The sequence below is a fragment of the Aquarana catesbeiana genome, linkage group LG06, assembly GCF_042186555.1.
Source record: "Aquarana catesbeiana isolate 2022-GZ linkage group LG06, ASM4218655v1, whole genome shotgun sequence".
Taxonomy (NCBI): domain Eukaryota; kingdom Metazoa; phylum Chordata; class Amphibia; order Anura; family Ranidae; genus Aquarana; species Aquarana catesbeiana.
The window spans coordinates 337,021,129-337,043,419 of NC_133329.1; the positions used below are offsets into that span (position 1 = coordinate 337,021,129).

Consider the following 22,291-nt stretch of genomic DNA (forward strand, 5'->3'; position numbering starts at 1 on the left):
CACTGTGGAACCTAAGGGGTTAATCCTCTGCATTAAGTAAAAAGGCTGTTTGACACTGTCTTCTCTGAGCCTCCCCTTCTTTTAGAGTCCCCAATCTATCTACTGATAGAACAGAGCCTTAGGGGCACTCTGCACATGCTCAGTTTGGTGTGTATTGCTAGAGTTTTTCCTTTTTTGGAGAGTGCATGTGATCAGCACAGGGCCAATCAGCACTGTCCAGACAGAGGGTCGGGGGTCATGCAGCCTCATAGGACAGTCAGAGCAGAATGAAAACTCCACCCACAAGCTTTAACCACTGCTCAGCTGGACTGCTGGAAGCCACAAGACTGCTATATACTGCTGATGAGAAAAGGTATTTATCGGTTTATATTTACTAAAATCATTGCATTTCCATGTTCTGTGTACTGTGGGAGACCAGATATAGTGAATGCCGGGTTCCTGGGTTTAGTAACACTTTAAACCTAAAACCAAAAATGTAATATATTGCAGCTTGCCAGTCATTAGCTGTGGTGGTTGCATTATTTTTTTAGGCTTTTCTCCGTTTTCACCTGGTCATCTGACCAGTACCACACCTCCTGTATTAGAGTGCCCCAACACTGGATGAAGGAGCACAAGAGGCACCTTTGGACAGCAGCAGCAACCCTTTTTTTTTATTGGTTTTATGTAATATTCTAATTTTCTGAGATACAGAATTTTGGGTTTTTACTATCTGTAAGCCATAATCATCAAAATTAAAAGAAAGAAATGCTTGAAATTTATCACTCTGTGTGTAACGCATCTATATAAAATATAGAAGTTTTACTTTTTGAATTGAATTACTGAAATAAATTTTTTGATATTCTAATTTTATGAGATGTACCTGTATATATGGACTTTGAGTTAGAGGCACTCCTTCAGAAAAAATAAAAAAATATTTTAGAATCAGGTCCCCATCCCTTAGCCGAGATGGTGGCGGTAGCACCTGAGCCGATTTTTCAATCTTCCTCTCAGGTGCTGCCACCGCCATCTCGGCTAAGGGAAACTGACTTGCGTAACCAATGCATAGCTTTGTGAATAGCCCGGTGGCGGCGGGGGGGGGGTTTTGGGGGGGGGGCCGGGAGAAGGAGGGAGGCTGAACTTCCGGATGAGTTTGCCCTGTCGAGCACAGCTGGAAGTGGGAGTGGGTACCTGTCAAATCCCCCGAAAAGTCCTAATTGTGGCAGCAGGGGGGGGGGGGGGTGCCGGGGGTCCCCTTTTGGGTGAAACTTTGCTTTAAAAGTTTATTCACTTATTTTCTGTACGTTTTTATTATATTCACTGGTGCTGCACCATTTCATGACATTATAAGCGTTTAGGTTTGGGTTAATTAAACTTTGCTTTCCAGCCGCCACATGTGTTATCACAGGGCAGATTCATTAAAATACGTTTATTAAAACAGGGTTGCCCTCCACTCCAGTGCTTGAGGGCATCATACAGGCCCGCGCTTTGGTATATATAGAGTAAGTTTCCGTCTACTTGTAAATCAAAGCTTAATTCATTTACTTCTAAGTGTTAGACCATGGGGTAGGCAACCTTGGAACTTCAGCTGTGGTGAAACTACAAATCCCATCATGCCTCTGCCTCTAGGAGTCATGCCTTTGACTGTCAGGGTCTTGCAATGTCTTATGGGACTTCGTCAAGAGGGGTTGTGACCAATCCACACTGTTTTAGTGGAGGAGCACCAACATGCCTCCATCCCAAATATATATAGCAAAATGGGGGGACAGAAGCGGGACTTTATATGAGGCATGTGGGTGAGTATATTGGGCCAATGATGGGAGTTGGGGTGAAAAAGGATGAAAAATAAAAATTATGTAAATGGAATAAAATAATAAAATTTATATAATCAGCATGAATGATGATAAAAAATATTAATGGTAAAAGAGTTTATTGACATTGATATTCGGACCAGATAGAGTAAAAGGGGAAAAAGAGCACATTTGAGACCAAAATAAGACATGTTAGCAGCAATGTATGGACAAGCAGGGTTCATAAATAGTTATACAGTTACAGGAACGTATATACATTGTACAGTCAGTGTATACATCAATGGATCTGGACTCTAAAACATATTAACAGCAATGTATGGGCGAGCAAGATTCATGAATTGGTAGTACATTGACAGGAACACACATGTATTGTACAATCGATGAATGCATCAATAGATCTAAACTCAACGCGTTTCTTGGCTTTAAACCAATCGTCAGGAGTCCGATGCGATTGAACTATATCAAAAACAATGGAGTATCTATTATTGTATAAATAAATATTTGTAGAGAACATATGCTGAAAATGTAATTTTCTGCATACTCACAAATTTATGCAATGATTGATTTATGATGACCTGTGTGTTGCAATGTGATGTTGGTCTGGGTCCATAGAGTCTCCCCCGGGGTTGAGGCAGAGAGCGCACCCCAATGATGCCGGCCACAGTGGCCCAACTGACACAAGCACCCACAAAACCGGCAGGTAGGGACGTCCAGCGAGGACAGGTAAACATCACTCAGGTAATTTTCTCACACTCTGTCACCTTCCTTCACCCACTTCAGTATATATGCTTTTTCGCACATGTTTTCTATCTTTCCCATCACTCTCACTTCTGCTGTTTCTAGTTCCCTTCCACACACTCAGGGTCACGCCATATCGCTCCCATCCCACTCATTCTTAACACCATTGATCTACCATCTCACACATCTCTCATATTTCTACTTTTTTCACCTTTTTTCCCCAGCTCATCTACACTCCCTGTCCTCGCTGGACGTCCCTACCTGCCGGTTTTGTGGGTGCTTGTGTCAGTTGGGCCACTGTGGCCGGCATCATTGGGGTGCGCTCTCTGCCTCAACCCCGGGGGAGACTCTATGGACCCAGACCAACATCACATTGCAACACACAGGTCATCATAAATCAATCATTGCATAAATTTGTGAGTATGCAGAAAATTACATTTTCAGCATATGTTCTCTACAAATATTTATTTATACAATAATAGATACTCCATTGTTTTTGATATAGTTCAATCGCATCGGACTCCTGACGATTGGTTTAAAGCCAAGAAACGCGTTGAGTTTAGATCTATTGATGCATTCATCGATTGTACAATACATGTGTGTTCCTGTCAATGTACTACCAATTCATGAATCTTGCTCGCCCATACATTGCTGTTAATATGTTTTAGAGTCCAGATCCATTGATGTATACACTGACTGTACAATGTATATACGTTCCTGTAACTGTATAACTATTTATGAACCCTGCTTGTCCATACATTGCTGCTAACATGTCTTATTTTGGTCTCAAATGTGCTCTTTTTCCCCTTTTACTCTATCTGGTCCGAATATCAATGTCAATAAACTCTTTTACCATTATTATTTTTTATCATCATTCATGCTGATTATATAAATTTTATTATTTTATTCCATTTACATAATTTTTATTTTTCATCCTTTTTCACCCCAACTCCCATCATTGGCCCAATATACTCACCCACATGCCTCTTATGGGACTTCTAAATTGCATTAAAACTGCATTAAAAAGAGGCAGGCTGAACTGGGACCAGTACCTGCAGGGGGCGTTGCTAGCTCTACAAAAGATTTGGGGCTAGAGCCCATAGCAACGTAGTAAAGAAAGTCATACACTTGGGCGGGCATACACATGTATATAATATACGTGTGTTTGTGTATATCCCCAGAGAGCCCCCCTAACATCAGGGTCCCCAGAGAGAACCCCTTAAATTAGGATCCCCAGAGAGCCTCCCCCTTGCATCAGGGTTCCCAGAGAGCCTCCCCCCTGCATCAGGGTCCCCAGAGAGCCCCCCACTTACATCAGGGTCCCCAGAGAGCCTCCCCTCCCCTTGGGGACCCCTGCAGAGACTCTGGGCTATGGGCCCCAGATTCGGGGCTATAGCCCCAAAAGCCACCCCCTAGCGACGCCACTGCCTGCAGATATCTGTGAATTAGCCAAACCTGGGTTGCATCACAATCCATGACAGTTGGTTAAAATTATTTCTAGTGATTTGACCATTTGAATTGTACGATAAAATTTCATGCCATGTGAATGTTGGTAGAGTGAATGTGTCATACCACTGGAATTTCTAATCTCTTACCTCCTTTTCTATTTTCAGAAGTTTCTTCACTGCCACTTCTTTGTCTTGCGGCAACCATTTTGCTCTGTATACGCTGCCGAAGCTTCCCCCTCCACAACTTTCAAAAAACTGCAGGTCAATAAACTTTATTTGGACAAACGAAGCGGTTAAGGACGACATCTCATAATGACAAAGAGCAGTTCCAAAATACAACCTGCAACACAAAAAACACAGCTGTTCAAGTACACACATCAAAATGAACTGTACTTTATAGTTAACAACAGACATGTAACCCATATAAACAATTATTATTTTGTGTTTAGCAAATGGAGACAAAATGAATTCTTTGAACATTTTCAAATAATCCTAAATAGTAATAATCCTAATAGTCCTAAGGACCCTTGTTGCTCTTAATAAAGTTGGGATTACATATAGGTTAGTATTTCAAATGACATTAGGCAAACTCGTAGAGTTAAATAAACTTACAGGTTATTTGTCCCCAGACAAAAAGTAGCGTTTTGTTTCAGCTCTGCCGTATAAGATCCCGTGATCTCTCTCCCATGGGAAGCATCACTGTATAAAGTTCTCCATGGTCCTGCACGATGGCACAAAGATCTGGCCTTCCCACAGGTCTGCTACAGTTAAGTTCTGACAAGTGCCCAGCACACTTTCAACTGTCAGCTTGCATAACTGTTCTGGAATCTAAGGCACGCCATAGTCCTGCGTCGTGCTCCCTTTCCATTATGTGAACATTCTCGCAACATCATAGCAGTTACAAATCTGTCCCGATCAGCGGGCTGACATGGGTGCTTAGGGCCACTGAAACACCTGAGAGATCCTGATTGACATTCTAAGCAGATTGTTGATGTACCTGTACAGTTATTTACATGAGCTTACATATTGATGCCAAGCCCCCCCCCCTCCACCCCCATACACATGAGCTCCGATTCCAAGAATGGGTCTTACGTTTCTAGCAGATGACTGGGTCATGTTCCCGTTCTTTTTTTAGATGTACAAAATAATGTCTGCATGTACCATTTATCACTGTATGACCATTCTACATCGCACACTAGAAAATACACAATTCAGATGCAAAAGCTAGCCTATTCTCAGATGAAAACCATTGCAAGTTATATACTTGAGCCAGCACCTCCATAACATCACATTACCTGGCTGTATCGCCTATGCTGGAGCAACACAAGGAAAGTAACCATTGTATTTCATTAAAGGGAACCAAAGGAGCCACATAGAAAATAAAATCCTAATGATATGCCAGAGTCTGGCAGAGGTATGCCGGTTCACACTTGTGCGATGTCAGACACTGCATGTGATTCACACCACATTGCTGTGCAGATCACTTGCAATGTCTGTGCAATGTGAATTCAACCATACAGATTGTGTGGCTGAATTTGAATGGCATTCAGGCCAAACTCATGCAGGACCCTTTTTTTGGCCCACCAGAATTGTTTCACAACCATGCGATCCGATTCCTGTCCGAATACACAATTCGCACTGCGATCTGCGAACAGATCTGGGGGTGTCAATAACTTTGTATTGACACTCCCAGTGGTTCGCAGATCACAGTGCGAATTGTGTATTAGGACAGGAATCGGATCGCATGGTTGTGAAACAATTTTTATTGAGAAATTGCTTTGGAAAAACACCCCCCTAGCATTTCTAGCTGTGGCCATCTTAAGTAAGGGCAGATGATTCTTGTAGAATTTACTTCTTGAAATCTATCTGCCCTTAGCTAAGGCATGCAGGCAGGAGGGTGTGCTTAGCTGAGAAAGCCTTGTCTTTCCTCCAGATGATGACTGCGATGTATGACATCATTTTGGCCTAGGCCAGAAACCAGGAAGCAACTGAAGAAAAAGAAATGTTCTTAAAACCCGTAAAAACATAATATACGTTCTTATCGCTTTACTAATGCTAGCAGCATAAAAATGAACAAGGTTGTAAAAGGTTGCTTTTCTTTTATAATAATAACAAATATGTTATACTTACCTGCTCTGTGCAGGGGTTTTGCACAGAGCAGCCCTGATCCTCCTTTTCTGGGGTCCCCAGCTGGTGCTCCTGGCTCCTCCGCCTCTTTGGGTGCCCCCACGAAATGCAGCTTTCTATAGGGGCACCCGTGTGGACACGCTCCCAAGTCCCGCTGGTGCGTCTATTGACACAGACAGCAGGACTCGGCCCTGCCCCCCCCCCCCCCCCCCCGCTTCCGTGTCAATGAATTTGATTGACAGCAGTGGGAGGCAATGGCTCCCGCTGCTATCAATCTATCCAATGAGGACAGAGATAGTGGCTGGAGCCGCTGCACTCTTGCACATCGCTTGATGGATGGGCTCGGGTAAGAAAAAGGGGGGTTCTGGGGGCAGCTGCAGCAAAGAAGGTTTTTCACCTTCACGCATAGAAAGCATTTAGGTGAAAAACCACAAGACTTTACAATCCCTTTTCTGATTGAGAGTGTTTAGTTCCACTTTAAGGGCTCCTGCACAAAGGTAAATACAAGATACAAGGTATTAAAGATGCAATCTTTTGAGAAGCCTTACAACTCCTGTTCAGATGTTATACCACTAAATACATTGTGATGAAAGTAGGATGTACAGTAGATTTTTCTGTTTAAGGAAGACTATCATGGTTTACGCTGCTTTAGGGCAGAGCTTATTGGTTTACCTTACCATAACCTAATAATCATTTAAGGTATGTACTGAAAATACACTATTTCAATTAAAAAGTATAATATTGCATTGTTTTAAATTCACTAAACAGCTTTTTGCCTTGCACTAGATTAACATCCAATTTGTAGTGCCATACCAAAATTTTATGGGGTTGGTTTAATAAAGCAGTAGTGGTTGTCCGCCAAGCTAAGGCCGGCCATACACGGTGCACAGGATGCATTAAGGTAAAAAAAAACACGTAGGTTTACAACCCCTTTAAGCTCATGTCACATATGTAAATTACATTAAACAAAAAATTTTACATGGCACAATCATGTATAATGATCCCCAGAACATCTGTGTTTGTAATATCATACAATGAAACATCCTGTATCTAAATCCAAGCAAGATGTTGCTGATTGATTTCACAAGTCTGACTTCCTTTTTATTGACATTTTTTTATTCAAAAAAAAGCTTTAAAAGGGCATTTCATGCTGCCCAGAGCGTCATAAAGGCAAACCTTAGTATTGCAGCCCAATCACGAGGAAGCATTAGGGACGAAAGGCTATTTCTATGGCCTTAATAGGGATGAGCTCTGGCGTGTTCGCAAGCTGCACGTGCCAAGCCCGCCAGGAAGTCGGCACTGCACAGCGCTAATCACAAGCAGTGAGACATTTCCCGATGTGCAGGTGCAGAGATGGGGAAATGTCTCACTGCCTGTGATTAGCGCAGCGCATTGCCGAATTCCTGGCGGTCTCAGCACGTGCAGCTTGCGAACACGCCAGAGCTCATCCTTAGTCCTTATTACAGGAAGGTTAGGTAGGGTTTAGATAAGTAAAAGACTAAAAAGTCTTACACGTGGACAGAAATTTAAGAGCCACCATTGGTTACCTTTTTCTTTTCTTTTTTATAATCACTGTTTATTGGAATTTTGTACAAGACAATAGTACAAAAAAACAAAAACAAAAAAAAAACAAAAAACACACATACATCAAAAAAGGATCCACATTTGCAATATAAGTCCTGACCATATACAATATGGCAGAACAGGGTAGATTGCAAATCAACAGATTGTGCCCACAGGCCAAATAAAGTACATCAATCGATTGATTTATCAAAGTTTAACCTGTAATCAAGAAGGACATACCCAGATAAGAAGTAGCAAACATTCTAGGTACCATCCTCCCATACAAAATCTAACAAGCGGTGAAAAGAAAAAAAGGCAAAAAACCAACATCTATGATTAACAACGGGGGCATATCTAATAACTATCTATTGGAGAATAACCATCTCTGAGAGACCATGGGTGTAGAGGGGATGAGCACCTCCAATTACGTATTCTAAAGAAAGAAAAACTGGACAAAAACATGACAGGGTGTGGCTGTAAATATCAAGTCCACCTTTGCAGAACCTAGTACTGCATAGGAGGCCTAACATTCAGACGGGGAGTAGAATGTAGAAATAGTGGGGGGGGCCCACTATTGAATCCAGTAAGAATATAGTTAGGCATCAGGAATCTCATTAGAATAGTACATGCATCCCCACTAAATATCACCAAAACGGTTAAACTGATTCTTAACAGTATGTACCTGGCGTTCCACCTCCATAACTATGGGCTTATTTCCGGAAGGCAAATCCACTTTGCACTGCAAGTGCACTTGATAGTGCACTAAAAGGGCACTTGGAAGTGCAGTCGCTCTAAATCAAAGGGGTAGATCTGAAATGAGTGGAAGCTCTACTGATTTTAGTCTCCAATCATGTGCAAGCTAAAATGCTGTTTTTTATTTTCCTTGCATGTCCCCCTCGGATCTACAGCGACTTTACTTCCAAAGTGCAAAGTGGATTTTCCTTTAGTAAATAACCCCAATTGTCTACTTCTCACTTCCGTCAATGTTAGGCATACCTTGTAATCAAGCACTTAGCAGCAGTCAACAAATAAGAAGTTACAATCTTCTTGTACCGCTGGATAGAGAACTGTACCTCATGAAATAGAAACTGGAGTGGCGTACATTGAATCTGCCTTATGCCCTGTACACACGGTCAGACGTTCCGACAACAAAATCCATGGATTTTTTCCGATGGATGTTGGCTAAAAACTTGTCTTACATACACACGGTCACACAAAGTTGTTGGAAAATCCGATCGCTCTGAACACGGTCACGTAAAACACGTACATCGGGACTATAAACGGGGCAGTAGCCAGTAGCCACTTTTGTTGCCAAGTAAATGAAAGTTAAATCTAGAGTCATGAACCAGAAGTACTCCAAAATGATCCTAGGATTTTGATGGTATATCAAACTTATTTTGAGGCAAAGTAAATTACTCTACTGGGGCCATGGCAACTTTGCATGCAAAAATTGTAGCACGTGGCCATGTGCTTAGTACAGATTCCACATGTTCCTTGGTTAGGGCACCTATGTTGGACAAACTACACATTGGTAGAAAATGGGTTTTCAATTTTCTTACAACTGTATCCTCTCAGCATGCCAGTGCAGATAGTGGCCTAAAGGCCAATTGTGGCACCTCAGCAATGAAGCATGAAATCAGACAGACCATCTCTATGAGAAAACTCATAATTTACATACTACTCTTTCAGCAGCAGCTACAGGCAAGTAATATCATGCAACAAACTGCTACTGCATGTCAATGTCAATTATGCCCAATCCTAGGCCACTTTTATTCTGATTGCTCACTGACAACAGAACTATCAACAATGTCAGCGTAGAGACCTCCTCTGTTATCTTCTACAATGCATGGGAGCCCCTAAAATTAGAAAGCCACTCTACACAAATCTATACTACTAGCCTGAGCATTGCTTTCAGAAGACCCGACGATGGTACTGCACTCTCCCTCCTGAGCAATGCTTTCAGGAGGCTGCATTAGGGCCAGATCAGGGGCATAAGTAACATTTTGAGTGACCAAGGGCTTGTATTAGACGACTAGGCCGTTTTTAGGATATGCATGGTTGCCAGGGATGGGGGTCGTGAATGGGGGGGACCATGCATTTCCTTTATTTGGGTTGTGGCCCCTTTAATGGGATGACAATTAGAAGGATGTTAGGGTTTCTCATCTATGCAGGGTGTGGGGTTCTGGGGTGATCCAGCAAAGGGGGACTTGCAGCAGTTTCCCCTGCATTGCTTGGGTCTTTATATGGGACCAGGAAGAGAGAGACTAAAACCCCATACACACTATTCCATTCTCTGCAGATTTTTGTCTTCAGATGTACCAAAACCACATAATATGAGGTCAAACCTTAAGAGTTTCAATTTGTATTCAATCAGGCAGGCCCTTGCACTACATGGTTTTGGTAAATCTGAAGACAACAATCTGCAGAAAATCTAATAGTGTGTATGGGGCTTTAGAGAGCTTTTTGGTGGAAAAGAGCCTCAAACCAGGACTATGGGTACTGTGGTCCTGAAAGTGTTAACCTACCTGTGAGAGAGGACTGAAAAAGGGCAGGAAGCAATCAGCAGGTGTCAGTGAGATGTAATGTGGAACAGGACACGCTTATGAGGAAGAGCTGTATGCTGTTCATTGCCAAGACACTGCTGGTTATGGTGACCTTTTTATGTGGACCCCCTGAAGCAGGCAAGGAATGTATAGCCCTGTTAAGGGACAAGTGTTCCTGTCAGTAAGCCAAAGTTTTATTTTGCTTCACAGCTTATGGACGGTTTGTGTTTTGTATGCTGAAGAAAGCTTTTTTTGTTTCCCTGTTTTAGAAAAATAAAAACAAACAGACTGGCTGGTGTTGGAGGGGTCCTGGCCTGTAAAGTAATCCCAAATTTAGGATTAGGTGTTCCCAGAATACAAGGTTAGTATCAGATAGGCTGGAGTATACTTCCAGCCTCCAAATCACAACCTTTAATAAACATATTATACGTTACAATAATTCCTACATTTAGGAAGCCTTCTGGGATTACGTTTCGGGGCAAAATGTGCCAGGCTATACTCTATCACTAGTACGTTCTGATGAAGCTGGGAGGTCCCAGCGAAATGTGTCAACATCACGCTCCTGTGCGACACCCATCCCACACGTCTCCATCATGGCCCGGATGGAATGGTGTGGATCCGTAGTCCTGGATGGCTAGCCCAGCACAGTTGCTCCATTATATTCCTGCATTGGAATCTCAAATATCTGCGGGGAGCCGCACTACCAGTACGAGCGGAGCTAACAGATGCCATTGGAAGCCGTCATGAGCGGATATCAGCGATGCCCACAGCTGACTCTTTGCTGTTTGGATTTCATCAACTAAGAGACAGACACTGACACGGGCATATGCCCGCACCTGCTGTTATCCTGTACTGACAGGCCTGATACTTACCTGCATCTGGGGTCTGCAGTTCTCTCCATTTTTGCCCAATGTTGATCATTCCATCCCATTGAATTGTGCAGTTACTTCAGGGTTTATTACAAGGGACTGCTTCATACTACTTACTTATCACTCTGATTTTGATACACAGCAGTAGGACTGGTCTCTCCACTGCACATGGATGCTCATATTCCAGTCCCACCACTGGCTGTATACATGATTTGTCATTAAGGGTCTATCTTAGGTCCTTTTCCTTGATTTCTTAATACATATCAATGAGATGTGTATATGTGGAATGTATGTTAATGGTGTCTAGATGCAGCGCTTGATTAGACAACGTTGTCTTTTTAGATGGTGTTTGGAGGAGGTGTCTGTCATTTTGTATTGGATTTTTTTTATTGTATTTTGCAATAAACTTTAGTAATTTTTTTTATAAAATGTTGTTTGTTCCATTGTTTAGTACTATATCCCTGAGGCTCTCGTTTTGTGGTGCTTTGAACTTTACTCCTCCTTAGTTCAGTTCTATTTTTTGTATACTCTATCACTCCATGATGCCAATGTACAAACAAGGGTAGAGAGAGTTTACTTCACTTGTGTCAAAGGCACGGTGCGAAGTGTGTTTATGTAATGGATTGTTATTCCAGACCTCAGACCTGCAAACAGAGAATGAAGAACAGAAATCATCTCGACTCTGCCCTACTGTCAATGAGTTTGATATTGTGGACAGTTAATTAGACAAAATTTTCTGGGCTAATAAATTATCAGCTTTCTGATTGCAAAGAAAAGTAGGCAAAGGTGATAACTGGTGATCTTTATAGTGTTTAAAGCCTTGAATATTTTTTATTAACAGCTTCTGGACTGCCCACTGTACATATAATGTGGCAGGGCGGCCCCGGCTGTGTACCTACCTGTACGTGATTTCATGCACACAGTGTAGGGGGCATACGTGCGCCACCGCAGCGCCGCTCCCGCTTTGACTGGACACAGCGAGAGCCAATCAGCAGGTCCGGTGGCTGCCACGACCCGCCGATCGTTCTGTGGAGAGACAGATCAGCGGTGTGCCAATGTAAACAAGGCAAACCACTGATCGGTGAGGGAGCAAAGGAGAGATCTTTGTGTTTCAGCTAAGCTGAAACACAATCTCTCTTTTCCTCCAGTCTGTCCCTCTCCCACACAGTTTTAAAACACTTCCCAGGGACACACTTAACCCCTTGATTGATCCTGGTGTTAACCCCTTCCCTGCCAGTGTCATTTATACAGTGATTAATTAGTGCATTATTTTAGGACTGATCACCGAATTGGTGTCACTGGTCCCCAAAATGTGTCACTTAGTGTACAATTTGTCCGCCGCAATGTCGCAGTCCAACTAAAAATCGCTGATCACCGACAACACTAGTAATTGTCTTTTTTTGTTTATATTGAGCGCAAAAAATAAAAACTGCAGAGGTGATAAAATACCACCAAAAGAAAGCTCTATTTGTGGCAAAAGAGGACATCAGTTTTGTTTGGGTACAACGTCGCACGATCGCACAATTGTCAGTTAAAGCAACGGAGTGCCGTATCGCAAAAAATGGCCTGGTCAGAAAGTGAGTAAAAACTTCCAGAGCTGAAGTGGTTAAAATAACATCATACTTACCTGCTCTGTGCAATGGTTTTGCACAGAGCAGCCCTGATCCTCCTCTTCCCAGGTCCGCCAGCGCCTTTCTATGGGGGCATTCATGTGGGCTCGCTCCTGAGCTACCCTCTCTGGGTCTTTGACACAGACCGTGCAGCTCGGCCCTGCCCCCCGACCCCCACCCCACTCCGTTGTCGCAGAATTTGACTGACAGCAGCAGGAGCAAAATTATTTACTTTTTTGTATACTTACCATTTTTATACATCACTAGGCTAGTAAGGTGATATGCAGGGTCATTTTCTTTGCTTCTTCTATTGTACTCAATGATGCAGACAGTGAGCTTGTTATGACATTAGCGCCAATCTGCATTATCACACTGAGTGCAGGGCGGCATAATGGTACCCACTCAGGGGACAGATCATTGATACCCTGCACTCGCTTGGTGGCATTCAACTCAGGAGACTGAGGAAATGAGGAAACCGTAAAGAATTACTGTGGACAACAGTGCTGAAGATGAGGCAAGTGCATTGCAGCTAATCGTTCTCTGCTAGAGTTTCACTTTCACTTACATTTCTCCTCCCCACTCTTTGGACAGTAAATAGAGAAGCAGCTCACAGATGAGCTCTGTCATTTTGCTTTCTCCATTTATCACCACATTCCTTGCACTGCAGCACATCCGATTGGCTCCTTGTTCTGCTTCTCCCTCCTCCAGTCAGTTCTGCGATACACACTGTACAGTAGACTGCAAAAGGTTGATAGCTAGGCAAATTCAGGTACTTGCTGCACACTGCTTCATTAAAAATATAACTTTAATTACATATTAATGAATAGAGATCTGCATTTTTGTATCTTTTAAAACTGCTTTGAATTCAACTTCTGATCTTTTATGCATACAGTGGAACCTTGGATTACAAGCATAATCCGTTCCAGGAGAATGCTTGTAATCCAAAGTACTTGCATCTCAAAGCTTCCCCATAGAAGTCAATGGAAACGAAGACAAAATTTGTTCCACATTGACTTCTATTGCATGCAATACCACATGTGGCCAGAGGCGGGGGGGGGGGGGGGCGCCAGAGAGCCTCGGAAATACTCGGGGACAGCTCGGCTGAACTCGAAAAGGCTCGGTGTAAGTCAATTTTTTCACGAAGGTATTCCTCTATACACTTTATATGTACCCCCCTTATATAGGAGGGTATCTTTTATTAGTTATATTTGTTTGATGGTATATTAGCGCTACACTTTTCACACCCACATGTATTACTTTTAGTCCAAAGCTGTGTTAGCTGCTATATACAGTTACATCTTACACAACGCTGTATTTTTCCCCCTATTTTTTCTCGGAAGCACACAGGAACGGAGTATTTCCGAGTGTTTCTGAACAGCTCCGAACCGTTCCGAGAGTCACCGGCGCCCCCGCACCTCTGGCCAAATGCGGTACTGCACACCCCATTAGCTTGAATTCTGCACGTTTTGCGAGACAACACTCGCAAACCGAGTCAGAATTAAAAAATCAAGGTGGCTCGTCTTTGAAAATGCTTGTTAACGGCGTTACTCGTTAACCAAGGTTCCACTGTACCTAGGAAACACCTAGCAGTATACTAGCAGATCCTTTGCTACATTTGCCAGTGTTCCCATACAGCAGAGACCCGGGTCAATTCACAAAGATGCATGGGTTATTTTTACTACAGTCTTCATTTTACTTCATAAAAATGTTCTCATGAAAAAGGTCAGTTCACAAACATAAATATCATAGATGTGGGACAGATATTTTTTCACATGGAATGGATATTTAAAGAGAATCAGTCACTTTGCCCAGTAAGGTTCTGATGCTAGCCCACTCCACTGATACTCACCTTTGCCTATGCTGACCCAGCTGCTCCATTGGTCTGTCAGAGACATGGGTGTAATCTCTGTGTACCTCAATGTTGGAGCTTAAACTGGGTTAAAGTGTTACTAAACCCACAATAGTAAAATCAGTCTGTATATGCCATAAAGCATCCTTGTTATACTCACTGTGGAACCTAAAGGGTTAATAATCCGCATTGTGTAAAAAGGCTGTTTGATCCTGTCTTCTCTGATCTTTCCCTTCTTCCACTAACCCCAATCCATCTCCTGATGAGGCATAGCCTTGGGGGCACTCTGCACATGCTCAGTTTGGTGTGTGCTGCTAGAGAGTTTTTTCTTTCTTTTCTTGGGAAGGTGCATGTGATCAGCACAGGGACAATCAGCACTGTCCAGACAGAGGGTCAGGGGTCCTGCAGCCTCATAGGGCAGTCAGAGTAGAATGAAAACTCCTTCTAAAGCTTTAACCAGACACCGATAGAAGTCACAAGATAGTAGTATACAGCAGATGAGAAAAGGTATTTAGCAGTTTATATTTACTAAAATAATTGCATTTCCATGTTCTGTGTACTGTGGGAGACCAGATATAGTGAATGCAGAGTCCTTGGTTTAGGAACACCTTAATTACCATTTCCCCTCCTAAGGTGACAGTGTTTGCTGCTGGCAATGGGTACCCAGGCCTGAGCATTGCATCATGAGATTAAAGAAAGCTCACACTGACCCCCATACCCAGAAGTACCGATCCAGATCCAACAGAAAATCAGAACAGCAGGAGTTCAGCCAAGAGATGTATCGGTGGATAGGCTAGACAGAGAACCCGTCACTTTGCCATGAATGCAATAAGTGACACATTTCTCATGAATCAGTATTTCAATTTCAACATTTTTTCCAAGTTTTTCCATTAAAACATTAACCAGAAAGACAGAAGAAAAACTGTACAGGACATCATTATGCATTACATCACTGCAAAATGTGAAATTATTCTTGAGTGCCGCATTCAAGTAAAGAACTGTCAAGGTAGACAACAGTAGATTAGAATATGATCAGATGACAATACTATAGGTGTGGTAATGGCTAATGTCACAAGTGTGACGTCCTGTGGAACAAAGAGGTATAGCTAGCCATAGATGGATTGAAATTCAGCCTGTCATAACTGGACGGACAAATTCTGATCCAATTCTAATCCATATGTGGCTGTTCCCGTTCAGGCTTGTTGGAAATTTTTTCTTGATCAGTGGCTGCAGCCACTGATCAGTTATTCTGACAGCAAAAATTCCCTGTGTGCATTTGGGAACATGGACCTGCATGCACCCGCACCCACACGGAGATCACATTGGGACACAACAGCTGTGTCTTTGCACATCAATGGGACTTCCTGTACAGGAATGCATTGAACATCTGTACATCCCCAAGCAGGAAAATGGTATTGTACTACCTGAGTGAACAAGCCCTTAAACAGAAAATGAAAAGTACACAAAGTAAAGCATAAGACACATAGTGACGTTTTCGTGCATTGTCCCCACTCTCTTCTTCCTAAGGCCTCGCTCACATGGGCATCTATAACATAAAATGAGAAAATTTATATCCCGGCGCTACTACAGTGGGGGAAATTATTATTTGATACCCTGAAGGTTTGGTAAGTTTGCCCACTTACAAAGAAATGAAGGATCTATAATTTTTTTTATCATAGGTGTATTTTAAATGACAGAGACAAAATATCAACCAAAAATCCACAAAAAACGCATGATACAAATATTATAAATTGAGTTGCAGTTCAGTAAGTAAAATAAGTATTTGATCCCCAAGCAAAATATGACTTAGTACTTGGTGGAGAAACCCTTGTTGGCAAGCACAGAGGCATGAAGCCCATTCTTCTTTACAGATCTTCTTTAAATCCTTAATGTTACTTGGCTCTCTTGGCAACTCGAAGTTTCAGCCCACTAAATACATTTTCTATTGGATTAAGGTCTGGAGACCGGCTAGACCACTCCATGACCTTAATGTGCTTCTTCTTGAGCCACTCCTTTGTTGCCTTAGCGGTAAGTTTTGGGTCATTGTCATGCTAGAAGACCCATCCACGACCCATCTTCAGTGTTCTGGCTGAGGGAAGAAGGTTCTCATCCAAGATTTTACAATACATGGTCCATTTGCCCCTCAATGCGGCAAAGTTGGTCTGTACCTTTAGCAGAGAAACAGCCCTAAAGCATAAGGTTTCCACCTCTGTGTTTGACTGTAGGGATGGTGTTCTTACGGTGATAGTCAGCATTTTTCTTCCTCCAAACACGGAGTCGAGTTAATGCCAAAGAGCTCAATTTTGGTCTCATCTGACCACAGCACTTTCTCCCAATCACCTCTCTGAATCATTTAGATGTTCATTTGCAAACTTCAGACAGGCCTGTACATGTGCCTTCTTGAGGAGGGGGAACTTGCGGGCGCGGCAGAATTTCAATCCATGGCAGCATATTGTGTTACCAATGGTTTGTTTGGTGACGGTGGTCCAAACTGCCTTGAGATCATTCACAAGCTCCTCCCGAGTAGTTCTGGGCAATTCATCCATGTAAAGGTCCACAATCTTGTCTCTGACATCCTTTGACAGCTCTTTGGTCTTGCCCATGATCGTGAGGTTTGAATAGAAGAAAGAGCTCCTGTGGACAGGTGTCTTTTATACACATACCGAGTTGTCATTAGGGGCACCTTCTTAAATTGACAGGACTAATCTGTGTACCACATGAGCACATACTGTAGCCAGTCTGTGGGAGCCAGAATTATTGTTGGTTGATAGGGGATTAAATACTTATTTTACTCACTGAACTGAAACTCAATTTATAACATTTGTATCATGTGTTTTTTTCTGGATTTTTGGTTGATATTCTGTCGCTATCATTTAAAATACACCTATGATAAAAAATTATAGACCCTTCATTTCTTTGCAAGTGGGCAAACTTACAAAATCTGCATGGCATCAAATAAATTATTTTCCTCACTGTATGTGCTACCCCAAACTTATCACAGAAATAATAAAAATATATATTAACAAAAGCAGCTACCACCTAACAGTGCCATCAGTACACTAAATGCAAAATCAAAATTATTAAAATAATAGTGAATCACTTTCAATAAAGCTGCTGCATGACTTTTCTGGCATTAATCCCTCTTCTTAATGTATTGCACCAAATTCATGAAACATTGGTGACACTTTTGGTTCTGACAGCGACTCCTGTGCCAAATTCATAGAATTCGAAAATACGCCACTTTTACATTGTGTCGCATTGAGTTCCCCCCAAATGTAAAAGTGGAGCTACTTAAAACCATCTCTCTTTTAGGCCTCATGTACACTGCTACTGGTAAACAGACATTTAGTAGCAGTTGTGTAATGGTGACGGAAACTTTGTGGAAAGAGACAACCTGCCCACATCCCTATATAGATACACAATGGGAAATTTTCCTCTTAGTGGGACTTTGTAGGGCAGGAATCTCAGGACATTACATCAAAAATATAAACAATAATTTTATTGATCAAAAAAGTTTAAAAAGACATGACGAAAGTTAAAAAAACAACAAGAAAAGTGGATGCCAAAAATTACAATTGATGACAGTACAACAATTGTATATAACCAATTTGCACTTAACCCCACAAGAGCTGTTTCAGCAAGAAAAAAGCTGTGCAGTGAAGCCCGACGCGTTTCAAGGTTTTTACAATTGTTGAGACCTCTTCTTCAGGGGCTGATTGTGAGGTACAATGTCTGTCTAAAGACCGTGTTGTTTCTTAGTCAACATCAAAAGGCATCCAGTTTAAAATAAAGGGAACCAGATGGTTTGCCGGTGGGGGTTAGAGCCATAAGCCATCGCAATCACTAAAGGACCAAATGTATCCACAAACCAGGACACGACACAAAGAGCGTCCTATCCACCAGATTGTGACACTTAGGATGTAAGTTGCTGTGAAATGTTATATTATTGTCCACTGTCTATGCATATAGGGTAAAATACCCCTTCTGCAGACTACATTGAGGGTATCTCAAACGGTACTGTCTGGTCTGTAGTATCGAGGAGTGCACTGGTAGAGCCCCTGCAGTCAGTGGCTCTGTAGCTTAAGTGACTGCACACTCAAAACGATGCCCACACCACAGCAACTTACATCCTAAGTGTCACAATCTGCTGGATAGGATGCCCTTTGTGTCAGTACGTATGGGAAGCTGTATGGGAGAATTTAGCGCATTCTTCACCACTTTTACAATGCATGAGAAATACTTTCACAAAATCTGTCCGCGTCAGTCTTTATGAAGTCCAAGAAGTGTGTGTGTCTGGGAGCTGTGCACCCACACGGCTGTCAAACTGGCAGCAGATGCCAAGTCCTTGAAGCTGCTGCGTCCCATTTAACAAGAAATGGACTGCCTGCACAGGGATAGATGGAACACTTGTGCAGGCAAACACGCGGGCGGCAAGCTATAGTGTGCCCATGTGGATGAGGCCTAACAGGTCATATTTTAACAGCTTTGTTCTGGCCAGTGCTGTGTAATTAGAAGATGTCTGCCTGCCAGATTTATGCCGTATTCCTCTCACCTTCACAGGCCTCAGTTTACAATTCATCTCTCAGGAATACACAGTGTGAAAAGTCTGACTGTAGAAGCGCACATAAAAGTACTTCTATTTATAATAATGCAAAGACTTTCAAATAACATTATAAAACATTTGTCTACAGAAACCTCATAAACACTTGTGGAAGTAAACGGGCACAATGTACTTCTTGGCCAGTAACCTTGTATTTCCATTGTCGGCATTGTTGAATATTGGAGCTGATAGTATCTTTACTCTATATGGCTGTCTGGTTAAACTATTACACTCAAACCAACAGCAGCCAGCCTCAAGAATCATTTCCAGTGACCTCATGTGACCCGCTTGTATAGCACGTTAGGCTTGGGTTTTACAAAATACTATATTGTGAAATCGCTACAATCCCTCCAAAAAAGAAAAAAGCAATCAGTTGCAATGCTTGTGTATCATTTAGACCCCTTTCACACTGTGGAGCTTCTAAACTGCCAGAGGCCACTTTCACACTGAGGCGTTTTACAGGCGTTTTTGCGCTAACAATAGCGCCTGTAAACTGCCTTTTCTGCAGCCCCAGTGTGAAGGCCTGAGTGCTTTCACACTGGGGCGGTGTGCTTGCAGAACAGGAAAAAAATTCCTGCAAGCAGCATCTTTGGGGCCGTGCGAGAGCGCCGTATATGTCGCTAAGATGCCCCTGCCATTGAATTCAATGGCCAGCACTGCCAAAGTGCCTGCAAAGTGCTTCGGCAGCAGCGCTTTGCGGGTGGTTTTAACCCTTTTTCAGCCGCTAGCGGGCGAAAAGTACCGCTAAAACGGCAGTAACATGCTGCTAAAACTAGCAGCGCTTTACCGTCAATGCGCCCAGTGCCTCAGTGTGAAAGTGACCTAACACTGAGCGCTTCTCAAGGGCTTTTCAGGCGTTTTCCATTCATTTCAATAGAGAGGGGTGCATTTCAGGCGCTTTTTTTTTTTTAAGCTCTCCAAACATGTTCCAAAGATGCTGCTTGCAGGAGTTTTTTCACATCCCCACCAGCGCACTGCCCCAGTGTGAAAGCATCCATTGATTTTAATGGGAAGCAGTTTTCGTGAGCTTTTTTTAAACGCAAAAGCGCTTGAAAAACACCTCAGTGTGATAGGGGTCTTATTGAATACAGCAATGTGAAACAGACATAACTAACCCCTAAAAACCTTAAGACTACTTTCATACTGAGGTGCTTTACAGGCGCTATTGTGCTAAAAAATAGCGTCTGTAAAGCGCCTCTCCGGTCACTCCAGTGTGAAAGCCCTCGGGCTTGTGCACTGGAAGGACACTAAAAAAAAAGTCCTGCAAGCAGCTTCTTTGAGGCACGGTGTATACACCACTCCTAAAGTGCCCCTGCCCTTTGAAATCAGCGGCACTTTTAACCGTTTTTCGGCCGCTAGCAGGTGTTAAAAACCTCCTCGCTAGTGCCGAAAACCGTAGCTAAAACGACGGTAAAGTGCTGCTAAAATAGCAGCACTTTACTGCCGACGCCCCAGCACCTCAATGTGAAAGTGCCCTTAGTACTACAGCTGAACTTCATTTAGCTAAACACACTGTTCAAATATACACTTACCTGCCACTTTATTAGGTACACCTGTTCAATTGCTTGGTAACACAAATTGCTAATCAGCCAATCACATGGCAGCAACTCAATGCATTTAGGCATCTAGACGTGTTGAAGACAACTTTCTGAAGTTCAAACCGAGCATCAGAATGCAGAAGAAAGGGGATTTAAGAAACTCTGAAGGTGACATGGTTGTTGGTGCCAGACGGGCTGGTCTGAGCATTTCAAAAACTGGGGGGTAAGGGTATATATGGAGCGCTAATTATACAGTTCAAAGTACACGATTATGATGACTAGGATGATAATATTCACTAAGTCCAATAAAAGGTCCCGAGGGACAATTAGTCCATATGCTACTAGAGCTAGACCTATGTTATAGGTTCTGACCAGTGTCAGTGTCGGCAGCCAGCTATCAGAGCTGAAGGAGACTCTGTACGAAGTGAAAGAGGAAGAAGAGAGCGGCACCACTCTAAGTATAGCATAGGGCTAAAGCATCAAATTTAATGGATTGTATTCAACGCACATTCGAGTAGATATAGACAGGCATGTGTAGTAAAGTAGCCACGCGGATCCCTTCCGTGCAACTTGGCAGCAGTGATTGTCAGTCCCGGTCGCTCCGTTGGTGTCCGAGGCAGGAAGTGATCAGTTGCGCAAGCATCAGGCATGGAGCTGATAAAGGAACACGTATGCTCCAAACGCGAGCTCTGCCATGCCCCCTGTCTGTCACGGCTGACGCGACGACTGCTTGGCCAGCTGATCACTTTCCGCCTCTGACACCACCTGAGAGACTGGGACTGACAATCACTGCTGCCAAGCTGCACGGAAGGGATCCCCATGGCTACTTTACTACACATGCCTGTCTATATCTACTTGAATGTGAGTTGAATATGATCCATTAAATTTGGTGCTTTAACCCTATGCTGCACTTAGAGTGGCGTTGCCTTTTCTGACGAGTCTCGATTTTAGCTGCGACATTCAGATAGTAGGGTCAGAATTTGGCGTAAACAACATGAAAGCATGGATCCATCCTGCCTTGTGTCAACGGTTCAGGCTGGTGGTGGTGTAATGGTGTGGGGGATATTTTCTTGGCACACTTTGGGCCCCTTAGTACCAACTGGGCATTGTTTAAACACCACGGCCTACCTGAGTTGCTGGCCATGTCCATCCCTCTATGACTACAGTGTACCCATCTTCTGATGGCTACTTCCAGCAGGATAATGCACCATGTCATAAAGCTCACATCATCTCACCACTGGTTTCTTGAACATGACAATGAGGTCACTGTACTCCAATGGCCTCCACAGTTACCAGATCTCAATCCAACAGAGCGCCTTTGGGATGTGGTGGAACTGGAGATTTGCATCATGGATGTGCAGCCGACAACTCTGCAGCAACTGCGTGATGCTATCATGTCAGTATGGAGCAAAATCTCTGAGAATTGTTTCCAACATCTTCCTGAATCTATGCCACAAAGAATTAAGGCAGTTCTGAAGGCAAAAGGGGGTCCAACCCAGTACTAGCAAGGTGTACCTAATAAACTGACCGGTGAGCGTGTCTAGTGATGGCGAACCTTGGCACCCCAGATGTTTTGTAACTACATTTCCCATGATGCTCATGCACTCTGCAGTGTAATT

General features: G+C 43.0%; 1 protein-coding gene across 3 annotated transcripts in view; it reads right to left on the minus strand.

Annotated features, from left to right (window-relative positions):
- Positions 1 to 22,291, minus strand: part of MAP3K20 (mitogen-activated protein kinase kinase kinase 20) — a 274,895-nt gene that overhangs the window by 212,350 nt on the left and 40,254 nt on the right. For 2 of the 3 annotated variants that reach the window (XM_073633874.1, XM_073633877.1), the window contains exon 2: positions 4,121 to 4,313. In XM_073633874.1, coding sequence (XP_073489975.1) covers positions 4,121 to 4,279 — 159 coding nt within the window. In that variant the 5' untranslated portion in view covers positions 4,280 to 4,313. Of the gene's footprint in view, positions 1 to 4,120; positions 4,314 to 4,585; positions 4,768 to 22,291 lie in introns of those variants that run through there. The other variant, XM_073633876.1, reaches the window with a different exon arrangement.